Genomic DNA, 15,800 nt, shown 5'->3' on the forward strand with positions numbered 1-15,800 from the left:
AATTACTAGACATAGCTCAAAAAGGTATGTCAGGATATCCTTTTTATTACTTTTGTTTCGATTAAATATCATGTGGATTGCAGTGATAGTGGTAGCGGATTTGCCTCTTAAAACGTTAATCCTTCGATTTCATATAAAATAGTTCCACTTGTCAATTCTAAAGTTGATTTTTTTCCGTCTTGGGACAGAGCTGCTTATGCTACCCTGCTCTGACGTCATCAAGTCAGATGGTGAATGCACCAACTGACTTGTTGCAGCGGTGCCATCCTATTATTGTACCACGCTCTAATTCAGCCAGCACTTTAGAATAACCAGTTCTTTTACAAATGTTTGTAAAAAGGAGACTGCATGGCTGAAAGAATAACATTTTTGTCTTTATAGTCTACTTTTCAAAATTTGACTGGAGAAGTCTGATAACTGCCATGTTAAGGATTATTATGATGTTTCTGGTTATGGCTGCTTATATCTGATAGGACATAAATCATTGAAGTTGAAGGATAGTATTGACCATATAGGTCAAGATACCAGTGAGCTGTTTTAGCATAGCTGCTGGTCTAAACAGATAGATGGTTAAAGTTAGCTTGCAGTCCCTGCTTGAGATAGCAACCTTATATTCTGTAACAAGGCTTTTGTGAAACCTTATATGTACAAATGCTGATTTTATCCTCAAGCTGCCTAAGCCTGCTGTGAATTATACGACTTTGTCTGGATACTAACAGGTATGTCAGAGGAGAATACATTTGCCACAGGCCAACTCTTAGCTTGGCACCGGGGCTAACCTTGGGCTACAAGTGAGCAGCGGGAGCATTACTAATGAAAAGATCAGATGTGGGTTAAACAAGGGTAAGAATCAAGCCTCTCTGTTTCCCCTGTAGTGTAAATCCAGCTGCAATGGCACCAGGTTATTTATTTCAGTAACAAGGACAGTAATTGGAGCAGACTGAGTGACTTCACACTGAGGGGAAATGGGGCTGAAAATCTGCCCTGATGGCCAAAATAAAGGATTTGGATGGAAGAGTGGAAAACGTAGAGAGGACAGAAAAAGGAAAGGGAAAGAAACGTGGTGGAAGAAGAAAAACAGCGAGAAAGAACAGAATAACGAGAGGAGACGTACAGAGAAGGGAAAGAACGGGCTGCGTCGCAGGGAGAGGGAAACAGAAAACAGAACTCACGGAAAAGACAGAAATGGGAAAAGGATAAGAGAGAAATATGAGAAAACGGGAGGAGGTTTGGCGAGAAGCAGAGTGTAGACCTGAGTAGTGAGAAATTAGAGAAGTTTATTGTTATATTCCTCAGTAATGGACAATTTGTCTCTGGCATGCTCAGTCAAAGTTCAGTTATGAGGAGTTATTGCATGGAAAACGTTTTGGGTATGCCAGTTTAGGAAATGAATTTTCTTTAAGATTTCATGTCTTAATGATTGCATGCTGGTTACCCTTTGCTTGAGATTTTGCAAATCCACAACCGGTGAACTGTTTAAGTGGCCCCAGTGGGAAGCAAAAGAAGTCATCCACAAAATCTGAACCATTGAAGAAATATTTCATAGAGAGCTTGCCCTCAGCTTCTGCTTTGATTGGCTAATTGCTCACTTTCCATGGTTTGTCATTGTGCCCTTAAATGTTTGTAGGGGTCATTTGAGTTGAGCGGGCCTCTCATAGCCCTCAGTGTTGTACTGAAAGGAGAAAAGCCTGAGTCTAACCTGTTTTTATGAGACTGTCTGCCTGCCTAACTGTTTGCTTGGTCATGCCTGTCTTCTTGTCTTAGTGTCCGCCTGCTGTCTCTCTTTGGGTAATTATGTCTCTCGGTCTGTTCTTTTGTCTCTTACGTCTTTCCTGTGCTTTGAAGATTGATCAAGCTGGCTAACCTAGCTCTCAACTCCTGTTTCCCCTCTCACCTTTCCCTCTCCTTCTCTCTCTTTCCCTTTCTTTTAACTTTCCAATGGAACGTTGTCTCCCGCTCTACTCAGTCTTGCCTCAAGGTTAGTACAGCATGCCTATTTTTCTTCCTTCGTCATTCTCCCTGTATTTCTCTCATCTCTCTCCTTTATTGTCATACTGCGTGTCCTTGCATCAAGACACTTACTTCACTCTGTCATAAACTCTGATTTTAATAATTCTCATCATATCTGTCTGTCTTTGAAGGAGGCACCTTGACTTTCACTTCACTCTTGCTGTCACATTGGTGCCGCTTTGAAGAGGAAACATTGTTTCTTCCTTTCACTTTCCATTATAACACCCTGCCAGAGTCTTCACCACACTAGCAGTTAAACTTTGATACCAGAGCTTCATTTAATAACTTCAGATTTGAGGCTACCACAGCAAACGAGCAAAATGTATCTCCATAATTAACTTGGACAGCTGTGAACTTTTGCTCAGAGGTCTTTTTATCTCTGTTGGATTTCTGTCTGTGTGGCTCTTCTAAAGAAATTACTCCACTTTTCACATGTTCTTGACACCACTACTGAAAGTCTTAAAACTTGCCTCTAATAAGTATCACACATATAATGATAAAGAACTTAAACACTGAAACGTATAAATGTTTAACTGAAACTAAAGATTTTAAACCGTAAAAAGTAAATGGAAGTAAGCAAGTGAAACACCTTGACTCTTTTTTTTTAATCCATTCTGCTGGCGTGCTTGGGATCATTGTGCTTTTGCATGATCGAGTTTCAGCAAAGCTTTAGATAGATGTCCTCAAATTAGCCTCAAAACACTTTGGCATACAGAGGAGTTTATGTCTGGACTGGACAATGACTGGACAGTGTCATGAAATGCTTACCCTCTTAATTCCTATGCACACACTAAGGATGTACTTAGCTATTTACAGGAGAACAGAGGCCTTTGAAAACTTTCTTTTTTACGTGACTATTCATGGGGATTGTTTATCCAGCACTGGCATTAACTGGGTCAGAGAAATAGAGATTTCCACATTGGTGCTTTTTTCTCCAGAATCAAGCATAGACCATACAATAGTAGCTCTCCTAAATGCTACATTTGCTACTAGGACTGTGCGATATGACCAAAATCTCATATCCCAATATAAGAATTCTATCGTCCGATAACGATATAAATCACAAAAATGTAACATTTTCTGTAAATTCTGTGAATCTCGGGCAGCTCGACTTGCGGGAAGTGTTTCCAGCTGCGCGTCATGTAGCTGGAGTCGAGTGTTTTAACCGATGCATGAAACGATACATTTTTAGACATAAGTTGTAACAGCCGCCGTTTTCTCTGTGCTGAGGGGAAAAGCCTGTTCTAACGTTTGAGTCCAAGGTTGTTGTTTTTTTTAGCACCTGGCGGCTCTTTTTTACTTCTCATCCGTAAATAATCTGCTCTTTCACGTGATTCAGTTTATTTTCAAAAGTCTCAACAGGATCTTGAGCTTTATTTTGAAAGGTTTATGTGGAACATAAACAAGCGGACACGCGATGCTGTTACCGTCGTTGTTGCTAACGACAACGCATAAAAACAGGCGCTTGTCCGTCAGTAGTGTGGTTATATTAAATATAAGAGAAAGAGAGAACTTTAAGAAATGAATATAGCCACTACAGTGACCATCAAAACGATGAAAAAATATTGCCGTAAACAGTTTATTTTGCGACACCACGAAACAAACGATAGCGTAAAATGAAACGATAGGCGTTTTTATGTCGTCATCCGATATATATCGTTATATCGAACTATTTGCTACCCATACATGATAAGAATGGTAATTGGACCACTATTTATATTGTGCTTTCCTGCTGTTACTTCACCTATTCGCACTCACATGCTTGAATTCGGTGTTTTAATCTATTCACTTTTAGTACATTTTTAACTGTTAAGAAAGCACTTCAATAGGATGCATTGTGAGCAGTTTAGGGAAACGTCAGGTGAACTGGAGGAGCAGAGACTGAACGACCTTTAAATGACAGAGAACCTGCTCTACCTTCCTTCCTCAGTCTCTGTGTACAACTCTCAATTCTCGTTCAACACAACAAAAAGAAGGAAGGCACCACCTTGTGGCACTATAACCGACTGAACTTTACGGAGGAGAGTCATCAAAGAGACAGTCCTTTGAAAAAGCAAAACAATAAAAAAAAGTAATGCAAAAATTGGCCAATTAAAATCAACTGCTGAGGGATTTGACTGGCATATGCATCCAGTCCTACAAGCAATACTGGGGTTTGGCAGGTGACTGGCTTAAACAAATACATGGAAAATGACCCGGTCTAACACGCATCTTTTTGATTTTCCAAAACATTTAACTATCCAATTTAGAGTTTCATTGTCCAAACTTTCCAAACTTGTTTAACTTTTAAATATTCCTGTCCCCACTCAAGACGTCATAATGTAATGAGATTCCAGCATGCAGAAACCAAAATCCTGAATTCGCCTTTTTTTTTGTAAACCGACATATCAAAGTCATATTGAGATTTGTCCGACATACGCATTGTGATCAACCACATAATAACCACTTCTTCCTTCTGTTTCCTGCATAAATCTGGTGGTCTGTTTTGTGTGCTCAGCTCTGCTGTTAAGGTCTCCCCAGTACCAGCACTTTCTTTGCTCTTTCTTTCTTTTTCAACTTCTAGAGCCACTGTTCCCCCTGCTGACTTGTCAGCTTTTTCATTGCTGTTATTTTGTTTTTTTGTGATCCAACTCTTCAGGGGGAGAAAAAAAACAAAAGAAAAGACAGTACTGCCTTGGTGTCTGGTAGACGACAGAAGACATCTTTTCGTCTTCTGTCCTTTTTTGTGCTTTTTTGTTTTGTTTTTTTCCACATATTGCCTTTTTTTTTTTTTTTTCACGGGTTGTTTTCATGTGGAGCTAAGGAACTCCTCATCCACTGCCAAATGTCTGACATCAAGGTTTGTGGAGCTTAAAAAGGAATTTCTTTGGTCTGTGTGTTTGTGTGTGTATCTGTTTGAGGTCCTGAGCATTGAGGTGGTGCAGGGATTTGTCAGCTAATGGCTGACAACGCGCAGACACACACACGCACACTATCACAGACCATGCACATTTTCTTCTTTTGTTGCTGTTGTTGTTTTCTCTTTCACACACTTGCACATACGCATACACACAGAAGTAGGAATTTGCCTGCTAATAGGTGACAGCGATACTGTAGGGATTGCTGCTGAGAGTTATCTAATTAAAAACCCTGCAGTCACATTGAAGCCCAATCTATAACAAAATCTGTGAATTAAAAAAAAAAAAGAATTCACAGATCTGATTTTTAACTACCACTTAAATAATAAGTGGCTAAAAAATATTTATTTTAATAGAATATATGGGGAGAGTAGCACATTCAGTAGCACATTGTGTTGCAAGTTTAGCCGTTTAGGAGGCAGATCTTTAAAAAAACCCTCTTCTTCAAAAATCCCCCATCTTAAAATTGCTATTCTGATTAAAATAGTAAAGAAAAAACGAGACCAAAGAATAGCTAAAATAGCCAAAAAGACAAAAAACTGTATAATGCAATGTGTCTACATGTCTCTCCACAGAACAGAGCAAACTGTGAAATCCTAGTAGAGAAGTAGGAGAACTCAGTGTGCAACTGTAAATACATCCTAGTGTCTAGTTTAAAAAAATACAGGTACTTGATCACATTACACTTTACCAGGAGCTGCTCAGTTATGGAAGTCCATGCCATGAAGTTCCCAGGGTGCAGTTTTCGTGCAGATGTTAATCCCCGAGGTGGTTTATTGTGTCAGCAGACCACTGGCAACTTTTAGACATGGTGCGCCTCACCAACCGTGCTCTGTGACTTTACGTGGTCTGCCACTTTGTGGCTGAGTTACTAAATGCTTCCACTTTTCAATAATACCGCTTACGGTTCAAACAGTTGGAATATCTAGGAGGAAAGACATTTTCCAGTCAGAATTTCCCATCCACTCATTCCGTCAGAAATGTTTGTAAAGGCAGACTGCTGTGGCCTGATATCTTTGTCCTATAGTGTAGCTCCTCTGGTGGATGTGAGGATAGTACCTGTCATTATAAGGTACTCATAAGATAAAGATTGTCCTACGTCATTCACAAGTATGTATAGTATAGTATGAAATCTTGCATTTTGGCTTTTTCTAAATGGAGGCACCATCACTCAACCCAAACCAAATCCTTCTCTAATCAACACAAAGGCTTTCGGCTGTGTTTTTCAGCTGGATCAATGAGCTTTTTCAATCACTTAGCTTATCAACACAACATTTAACAACAGAACAAATTTAGCTAAAAATGGCCGCTTTCATTGATGTTCCGCTTGTAATCAATCAATATTTATGAATAATTACATTGTTCAATTAATTGTTTATTGTCATTTAAATTTTGTTTAAGAGCTTGTTTGTTTAAGACTCACAAGCCTATAGTACAGTTAACAGTAGATACTCAGGTAGCACTTTATAATAATGTCATACTTTTAAGCAATAGTAATGTAAAATATTGTCAACTATTTTATTCATCATTTATATATCATTACTCCTCCTTAGTATGCCATTTATAAATACTGATGTTTATCCACCCATCCATTACACCATGTACAGCTAACACTGCTACTACATCACAACTAATAGTAATTATAATCGTAGTCATAGTAAAATATCTCTATTTATAAATGGCATACTAAGGAGGCTTAATGTGACATAAATGATGAATTTGTCACTAGTGTGACATTATCATAAAGTGCTACCGATACTCAGTGTAATGTATGTTTTTCCTCATACTGTGCTTTGTAAGGTTGTTTTAGAAAAGGAATGCAACTCTATTTCCCTTCCCTGTATGGTTATGTTTTATGCACCGAGTTAAAAGCACCGTTAAGATACAGAGCTAAATGCGAGTCGACTCATCTATAATAAAATCTCAGTTTGGATCAGTTAAGTTCATCAAAAGATGAATATGAGACTTAGAAACAGAGCGTCAGTATTTAATTCCGGGACCTCACGGTTCACCATGTTAAACAAAGACACTGCCAAGATCAACTCTGGCTCTCTGTCACATGCTTACACTGTTACTATTACCAAAACATTTTGGTTTAGATATACCCTTTAAATATGATTTATCTTCATAAGGACAGATGCGATTTCTTTCTGTTTGTATCACAGTGTTTTTACAGTTAGTTTCCAGTAACTCACACTGTGAAGGTTTGTAGACACATGCACACGGGTCTTAGCTGCCTTTACTCCTTATTTACTTCACAAATTTACTTACCTGAGGGATTTTCTAGAGTTGTTTCTCAAGTCATAAAATAACTACCTCCTTCTTTATTCCTCCAAAATGTTTTTCTACCACATCGACAGCAGGAAAGACTCAACTATTATGTTTTTGCTGTTTTTTTTTCTTCTTTTCTGTATTTTATAGTTTTTATGGGCTCAGTGAAGCAGACCAATGTTTCCTGTATTTTCAAAGGAAATACTGAATTCCAAATACTTAAAAGGAAATCCTTGATGTTAATGTTGGGCGAACTATGTGCAGTAAACATACATGAGGCCCGCGAGCATTTCTGATCAAATATTTATACAGGACTCCAAATGTAATATTAATACTACCTTAATGTGGGTCCCTGAATATCAGCAACATGCTAATGAGGGAGGTTGAAAAGTTTTTCTTTTTTTTAAGGGTTTGAGGTTTACTGAAGTTTGTGAGATTGTCTGTGTGCATGTGTGTTTTCCTTTTTCCTGCTAATTATCACCAATATTCAGTATATGATTTTTGTACAACTCTAAGGTTTAATGAAGGCTTGACTGCGTTGTACATTTGTGTTTATATGATTAGATGTGTGTGCGTGTGTATGGTCAGTGCTTGGGGATATTTTGGGTGGGGGTTGGAAGAATTAGGGAAGTTCAAAATCCTGTCAACAAGTATATCAGTGTGTGTGTATGAATGTTAACACATAATATCTATTTACCTTGTGTGTCATCGTGTTTGTTTACGTGCATTTATGTGGGAATGTTGTAAAATGGGTGCTTGTTGTTGTGTTACGCGATGCTGCGCTCACAGCTCTGTATGTACACAACTGCTTGTGGGTGCTTCAAATATTTGTGTGTGGTCCGAGCCGGAGATTTGATCTAATACAAAGCAGGTTGTGTTTGGAACACGACCCCGTGTATAACTGCGTATGTGCGTATTTTGTGTGTGTGCGGACGTGGTTTCACTGCACATTTGTATGTCGTGTTTACAGCGCTGTGGGTAGTGAGCTCTCCTGTGATTCCGCCTCCTCCTCCTTCAGCGGTTTGCAGCAGTTGTTGAAAATGATTTCAGAGGGAGGGAAAAGGAAGTATTTTACATATTAAAACAACTTGGAATGGCACTGAGCCTCCGCTGAGCCGAGGCAGAAAGTTCACCGAGCAACGAGTGAAGTGTTCTGCTTTTTACTTAAACGTGTGAAATGCAAACTACAGTTTTTTAAACAGTACATTCATATTACCCCCGGTTTGTTATTCAATACAGAGAGAGGAGAAATATAAAGAAAGAAATGAACTGACACATTTTTGTTAGATATATATACACTGGCCACTTCATTAGATACACCTTGTTTGAACTGCCTTTTGCCGTCCTTGATTTTTCATGGCATAGATTCAATAAACTGCTGACAACATTCCCCAGAGATTTTGTTTTATACTAACGTGACAGCATCACACAGTTGCTGCACATTTGTCAGCAGCACATACATGATGGTAATCTCCCAATCCACCATATCCTAAAGGTCTTCTGTTAGATTGAGATCTGATGACGGTGGAAGCCATTTGATTCTATCAACTGTATTCCCGTTTATGGTGCCTTTACCTTTAACTAACCTACCAGATAAAAGATCTACTGTACTGTGTCTGTTTTGTTTTGTTTTGTTTAGTTTTAATGAACTGCAGATTATTCAGTCAAGATTGACAGTAACTATTAGTTCCAGGCATAACTTATTTTGTTACTTTGTCTTGTCTGATAAAGAGGTTTTCAGCTGTTCTCTTATTCACAAAGGGGTCACCACAGCAGGTAGCTCCACATGGTTGATTTGGCAGATTTTTATGCTCCTGACACAACCCCAAAGACATTTGATCTTTATAAATTACATCTAAAACCATTTAGAGGGACTATAACATACAGGTGCAGCATACTTGTGAGGATGAATTTCATATTAAGTATGATTTATATTCACATGATAATCATTATAACATAAAAGCTTGTTTTGGCTCCTTCAAGGAGTTTGGAAAGAAAGGAAAGCACTAGATATGGAAATGACAAAAGAGGGAGATTCAAGAGCTAGGGAGAGGAAGAGAATATAGAAATGGTCTATGGTCTGATGAAAGCATTTTATCCAAAGGAAAAAGTTATGTTGCATTTGGAAAGGAACCCCGAAAGGAAAGAGAAGCGGTATATTTGTTCTCCAACATTGGCTCAGTGCAAATAAATAATTGCTTTGCATGCATGTAATTATAATGCGACATGCAAAATATTGGCATGTAAGTGGGAGGAAATGGATTTTGCAAGCAAGAAAATTTCAATGAGAGAGGAGAAGAGGAGGAGGAGGATGAAGTTGGTACGGTTTGATGTGAATGTGTGATAGTTACAAATGCAAATGACCTACATGCTAAAAAGCAAGCAAAGCAAATGTTTAGCATTAGAAAAAGTGAAAAGACAGGGGGACCGAGTGTTGAGTCATTAGGAAACGCCAAAAAATAAGTCTATTTCCACATGCGCGTACTCTCACATATGTACAGTAAATGCAGCATGAAGGTCAGAAACCTCAGAAAGCTTCCTGGAAATCCTCCAATAGGAACATTCCTGCCTGTTTATGACCTGTTACACACACATGGGCGTATAGCACAAAAAAATCATTCCCAAACATATTCATACAACTTTATCTCCCAATCATGGTGCAAAGTTAAAGGAAAAACATAGATAATGCATGCTTACTACATCTGCCTTCTGTTTAATATTTGAACCCCTAAACGCACATGAGGCACACATGCATGCTCTTTAACATACACGCATATCTTAGCACACTAATGGTTATTCAGTGAGTGCTAAACAGCCAGGTGCAGCAGCATAATGTTGGCTCTATCATTAGATTTAGTCTTTTTTATTACAACTTTACAAATTTCTCTGGACAGTTTGGAATCAGGCCTCCTGGACCTTTTAGCAAACACATAGAGGATTTTATAATACCTTCTACTGCCAATAACATTTCTCAGCCTTTCTGGCAATGATATTTGATGGATTACTCTCATTATTTTTAGCTAGTTTAAATTAGAATAGCAGCTAGTTTGTAGCTTAAAGAGACATGAAAGATGAGAACGATGAAGGAAAGGTTGCAATTGAATGCAGACTATAATGTGTGTACTACTCTATATGTAAACAAATAAACCTGAACTCATTAATTCAGACAGATGTTTCTAACTAAAGTAAACTGTGGGATCGCAGCAGTGCAGATGTGCAGAGTTAAGCTTGGAGATTTGTGGTGCACAGACTAAGGTCAAAGGTCATGTGAACCTGTTTACACCTTCGGAAACAAAGTATGCAGTTTACGGCTGGTAAAAAGGATTTACAATGAGAGCAAACGCTCTGGATTCCCCTCACTGGAGGTCTTTTTTACTGGCAGCTGCAGCCACAGATATGACGATTTATCTACAAGCCTGTAAAAACTTAGAACAGGAACACACACATATGCATAAACATTTGTACAGTGAAGGCACGCCTACTGTGCAAAATGTAAACATAAAAATGAGTCAAGGACATATATAGTATGAGAACAATGACTTTTATTGAGTTTGATCACCTTCTTTTGTGCTGGTCAGCGCTTTAGTTTTGTCTTTGTTGGACGTGTGCTGGTTTCATGGAAATGTCAGTGTGTATGCGCTGGCAAATCTATGCTTACACATTCACCCTTCTTGTTTGACTTATCTTTCATCTATGTCATGATTCAGTAGACCTTGTTAAACCTTACTGGCATTAGCTTGAGTTACTCCACATCTGTGTATGTCTGCAGCATGAAAGGTATGAAAGGTCCAGATCAAGTCAAGCTGGTGTGATAGCCGATAGTTCTGTGACACAGTCACAAAGGCTTGCAGAAAGCTTAAACAGGGATTAAACTCTTCGAACCATTCTTCTCCCAGGAGGAATTACTCTCTGCTGTTTCTCCGTCTTTCACTATTGCTCTGTCTCCTTTCATTTCCCAGATGATGATTTAGACTCTGCTTCCCGACACACGGTAATCCCTCTGTGAAAAGACCCCCGTGCTTCCCACCGTGCAGAAATCAAAAATGTCATCTTGTCATTGATTCATAGCTTTTCATTGAATTTCTTTACTGATCTGATCTGTTATAGAAGCCCAAGGGAATTTTATTACTACATTGTACTGCAAAGAATCGCACAGTCTTACTGTATCACCCAGACTTCTTGCCTTTAACTGTAAACACCGGCATATTCAGGCTGTCTGTATACATGTGGGTATGATCTGGCTGAGAGAGTTTTTAAGATCTGTTAAAGTACAAAGCTGGAATTTCGTACTTTCGCCTATTTGCACCTGTTTTGAAATTACATAATTCTAAACAGCAATTTCTCAGTGTGATGCCATGAAGCTTTTCTAATTTGGGCTTTGGGTTTGTAACGACGTATGGTCAGTAATGCTACCCTTTTCAGCAAAGTATATTTTAGGTAGTCTTTATTTTAGGGGAATTAGTGCAAAAGGATGGTCTTGAACTTGTGGATCTTCAACTTACATTATCAGGATCTTAGAGACAGGTAAAGAAGTTCTTATGATTTACTACAGCCAAGCCACATTTCTGATTTTTTGTAATATCACTTAGATTTTACATTTTATTTGGACATGCTCTGGAAACTAAAGAAGCAAGCTAGCAGAACTACAGTTACACACTTGCATAAGGTTAGCTAGCTGCTATTACTAACTTTGATATGGGTGAGCACTCACTGTAGTGATCAACTGAAGCTAAGGTGGCAATAATCCTCTCTGCCTTAAGTCTTGTGACTCCTGTGTTCAGACATGTTTTTCTTAACCATGGAAATAATTGTGTCATCTCCCTCCACGGAGGAGGTTATTTGTTTTGGCAGTGTTTGCGTGCGTGTCATTTTGTCTAAAAATACGATCGTTTGCAAAGTTTTGAATGAATTCTGAGAGGACTGCTCTCACGTTAAAATTCCATCTGCCTTTCTTTCAAATTGACCCCACAATGTCAATCTTTAAAGAAAGAGAGAGAAATGGCTGCCTACTGTAGTCAGTTAGAGAACTGTTGTTGATAATATGATATAATAAGCTCAAGTTATTAATTACAAATAGATACTTATTATTCATTATCTATTTCTACATAATATTCCTGTAATCAAAATAAACTTGTCATGCAGCCCTTTGCCGGTTGTTACTACACTGCAAACATCTTAAAGGACATTTAAAAAGAATAAAGAAAACAAAGTGATATACAAATATACAAAATACAATACTACTCACTTAAAAGTAAATATGGAGTTTTGCGCTCTTGAAGAGCTTCTTGTTGATTTGTCATGAAATACCAAGAACAGGCCTCATCTGACCATGAAAAGCTTGTCAGTCAATTGTCCAATTATTTTAGAGCCTCTGAAAATGGGGCACTATGGATAAAAATGCCTCTATCCATCCATTCGCTTATCCTTTTCAGGGTCGCTGGAGCCTATCCCAGCTGTCATAGGGCGAGAGGCGGGGTACACCCTGGACAGGTCGCCAGTCTGTCGCAGGGCCAACACACAGGGACAGACAACCATTCACACTCACATTCATACCTAGTGACAATTTGGATTATCCAATTAACCTATCCCCACAAGCTGCATGTCTTTGGACGGTGGGAGGAAGCCGGAGTAGCCGGAGGGAACCCACGCAAACACGGGGAGAACATTCAAACTCCACTCCTGATGTTGGAATTGAACTCAGGACCTTCTTGCTGTGCGGCAACAGTGCTAACCACCGTGCCACCGAGCTGCAATAATGCCTCTAATTTCTAAAAATTTAATGCAGAACTTTTATAAAACCCCTTGAATTAAAGCTGAAGTTCTGTGCTTTCTGCATATTGATTGGTTGATTTAAAATCAACTGAGGTATTGTACAGAGCCCAAATTACAAATCTCATTTCTATTTTTAGCCTATTTTTTTTAGAGTGGTGACTGTGGGTTTATTTTGTATTTTTCTGTGTCTATACAGACAGATGAAGGACCAATCAAAGAAGGTGGCCAACCTGAAGCACAAGGAGCAGCTGGAAAAGAGCAGGAATGCCCAGATGATGGAAGAGGCCAAGAAGAGAGAGGACAATCTGAACGAAAGCTCGCTGCAGATAAAGGTATGCAGGGGGAGGATGAGGAAGCAGGAAGGAGGAGAAAGAGAGCTGTAGAAAGTTGGAGGGGTGAAATGAGAGGGTGAAAAAGTTTTCCCCCTTCTCGGTGTCCTTTGAATATTTTGTGCTATAACAACACTGTATCATCATAATGTGACAAGGAGCAGCCTAAGGCAATGTCAAACTTTTTCTCAAACACACACACACATGATGCAGCTTTCAGTCGGGAGTGTGTGAGAGGGATAACTGAAGAGGATAATTGACAGGGAGAGCAGATAGAAGATGGAGAGAGAAGAGGTGAGGAGATAACAAATGTGGGAAGAGGGGAAAAAGTTTGATAAAATAGGTGGAGAGGTGATTAGAGGAGGAAGAAGAGAGCTGCCAAATGAGTGCTGTGGGCTTTTAAAATGGTTCCCGGGATCTGGAAGCTACCCCACCCCCCAACTGTGCTGGGCATGTCAGATGAACATATGTGGGGTGATTACTCTAACTTTGGTTTTCTTCATATATCTGCAGAATGTAATTTTTCTTTCAATTCACTTTTCTCTCTTTATAATTTCATCCTTTCTTCCTACCATTCCCACACTCCCCCCCCCCCTCCTGTCCATCTTCCTCCTCCTCCTCCACTTCCAGTAATTGTTTACCTCAGTGGCCTCTCTGATTATAGGCAGATGAAAATACTCAATGCATATGCGTATGCACCCTCTAGCTATGATTGATCTTTGGTTAAAGGAGTTCAAAAGTTGTCATTCATGTGTATGCGTGTGGTTAGGAGATGAGCTGATGGTTATGTGAGTCATTCAGACATATGAGACCGCAGTGGTTACAACCATAACTGGTGTGTGTCAGTGCTAAGTCATTATGCACAGCTCAAACAGCACTGCAGACTGTAAATGGAATCTGAGAGTAATTCAGACAATAAATTTCATTTAATACAAATAAGAAGTTTTGAATTAAAGTCCATCTCAGTCTGCATAGTTAGACACCAAGTAATGTTGGAACACTGACGACTAAGATTTTCAGCACATGTGTTGGAGATGTTCTGGAGGTTTGTTCATGGCCACTGTAATGTCCCCTCCCTCTCACCCCGTTCCCACTAGTTATTCATTCAGCTTTAATTTAACCAGCAAAGTCAGTTGGCTGGCAAGAAGAAAAATAAATCTTATTTTTGGGGAATTGGTGGGAAGTTCATGTTGTCATTTTATAAGAAACAGCTTCATGTGTGATCACAATCGTCTGAGGGAGATGGAAATCAGACTTTCTTGTTTCTGAGTCTTTTATTCTGGTTCTGCAAACGTGAATGGGAGGGGGTGTCCAGGGTGTTTTAATCTAGGGGCATGCTAAGCAGCTGCTTTTACAGAAAATTCAGAGCACGTTGTAATTATATGATGGATGTCAAACAAAACCAGATGAGTTAGCCATGTCATTTACTCACACATACAAAATTACTAAAAGACATTTGTAGGTACGTTGTGATGCGAAGAAACTTCTGAGTTAAGAAAAGTTATGATGTATATTAATCGACAACCTGCCTAAAAGTGTGGTGCCCATGCAGCTCTGACCCACTGGAGAATGGATCTTTGGGTCCTGCTTGTTGTGGGGTCAGACCTCCACGGGTTCTGCTTGTTCCAATTATCCTAGGCCACATGAGCACTTCAGAGGCTTTTTTAAACCTCGCTCAAGCAATTTCTGAGCAGTTTTTGCATCATCTTTAGCCTCAGCCTCATCCCATGGGGACATGGCATTTTGACTTTTCTTGCACATCATTTAGTACGTAACAACTGCATGTTCAAAGATGAAGCTTAGCTTTTATACTTATTAGATCCAACTACTCCAAAATAGCTTGGAGAAATTAAAAACACTATCACACAGGCATCTTTGTGAGCCACAGAGATTGCTCTAAACACTCCATTTAATTTCTTTTTAATATGATTCAGTTGTTACTCTTGGCTCTGTGTGAAAGTGAGACTTTTATATGGTCATCTCGAGGCACAGTCAGAGCACTGATGCCTCATCTGCCTGCCTCTCAAATCTTGTGTTAGTGAGAAACAGCCGGTCAGAATGAAAATTAGCTTAAGGGACAGTGAAGTAGAAACAGCTTGATTTAGGCATAGGATGGCTAAAGGGTTGCACTAATTCCCAATATAAGACAAATACGATGTATTGTGAACTAATAATAATAACAAATGCAGAACATAGGTATGTGAAAATTGTGAAAATCTTAATTTTAAAGCACATATATCTGGTTTTATATATGCCCATCACTCACACATAGAATAGATTTCTATATATATATATATATTCTGCATTTAACATTAAGGGTCCCCAGATGATGAATCCCACTAAGTTTAGTGACTTTATTCTCTATTCCCATCATAGCTACATTTGCAGTTTTGACTGAAAAGTTGCTGTAACTTTTTAATGGATTTGCACAAATTTGGTTCAGATGTTCACGTCTGAGACAAGATTATTTGTTCTAACTTTTGGGATCCCTTTTTTCATCTACTAATACTCTTTTCTTCCA

At 38.9% G+C, this 15,800-nt stretch overlaps 1 protein-coding gene across 10 annotated transcripts in view; it reads left to right on the forward strand.

Moving 5' to 3' along the window:
• Window positions 1–15,800, forward strand: part of LOC146689690 (ELKS/Rab6-interacting/CAST family member 1-like) — a 156,283-nt gene that overhangs the window by 65,824 nt on the left and 74,659 nt on the right. For 5 of the 10 annotated variants that reach the window (XR_014915935.1, XR_014915936.1, XM_085436310.1 and 2 more), the window contains 2 exons: window positions 1,967–1,978; window positions 13,147–13,282. Coding sequence is in view for 7 of the 10 variants with exons in the window: in XM_085436310.1 (XP_085292436.1) it covers window positions 1,967–1,978; window positions 13,147–13,282 (148 nt within the window). In the remaining 3 variants the exon portion in view is untranslated. The remainder of the gene's footprint in view (window positions 1–1,966; window positions 1,979–13,146; window positions 13,283–15,800) is intronic. The other 5 variants (XR_014915937.1, XM_085436316.1, XM_085436312.1 and 2 more) reach the window with 1 other exon arrangement.

Source organism: Copadichromis virginalis, linkage group LG17, assembly GCF_057382275.1.
Source record: "Copadichromis virginalis isolate Kocher_CV1m ecotype Utaka linkage group LG17, C_Virginalis_male_GT1.1, whole genome shotgun sequence".
NCBI classification, from domain to species: domain Eukaryota; kingdom Metazoa; phylum Chordata; class Actinopteri; order Cichliformes; family Cichlidae; genus Copadichromis; species Copadichromis virginalis.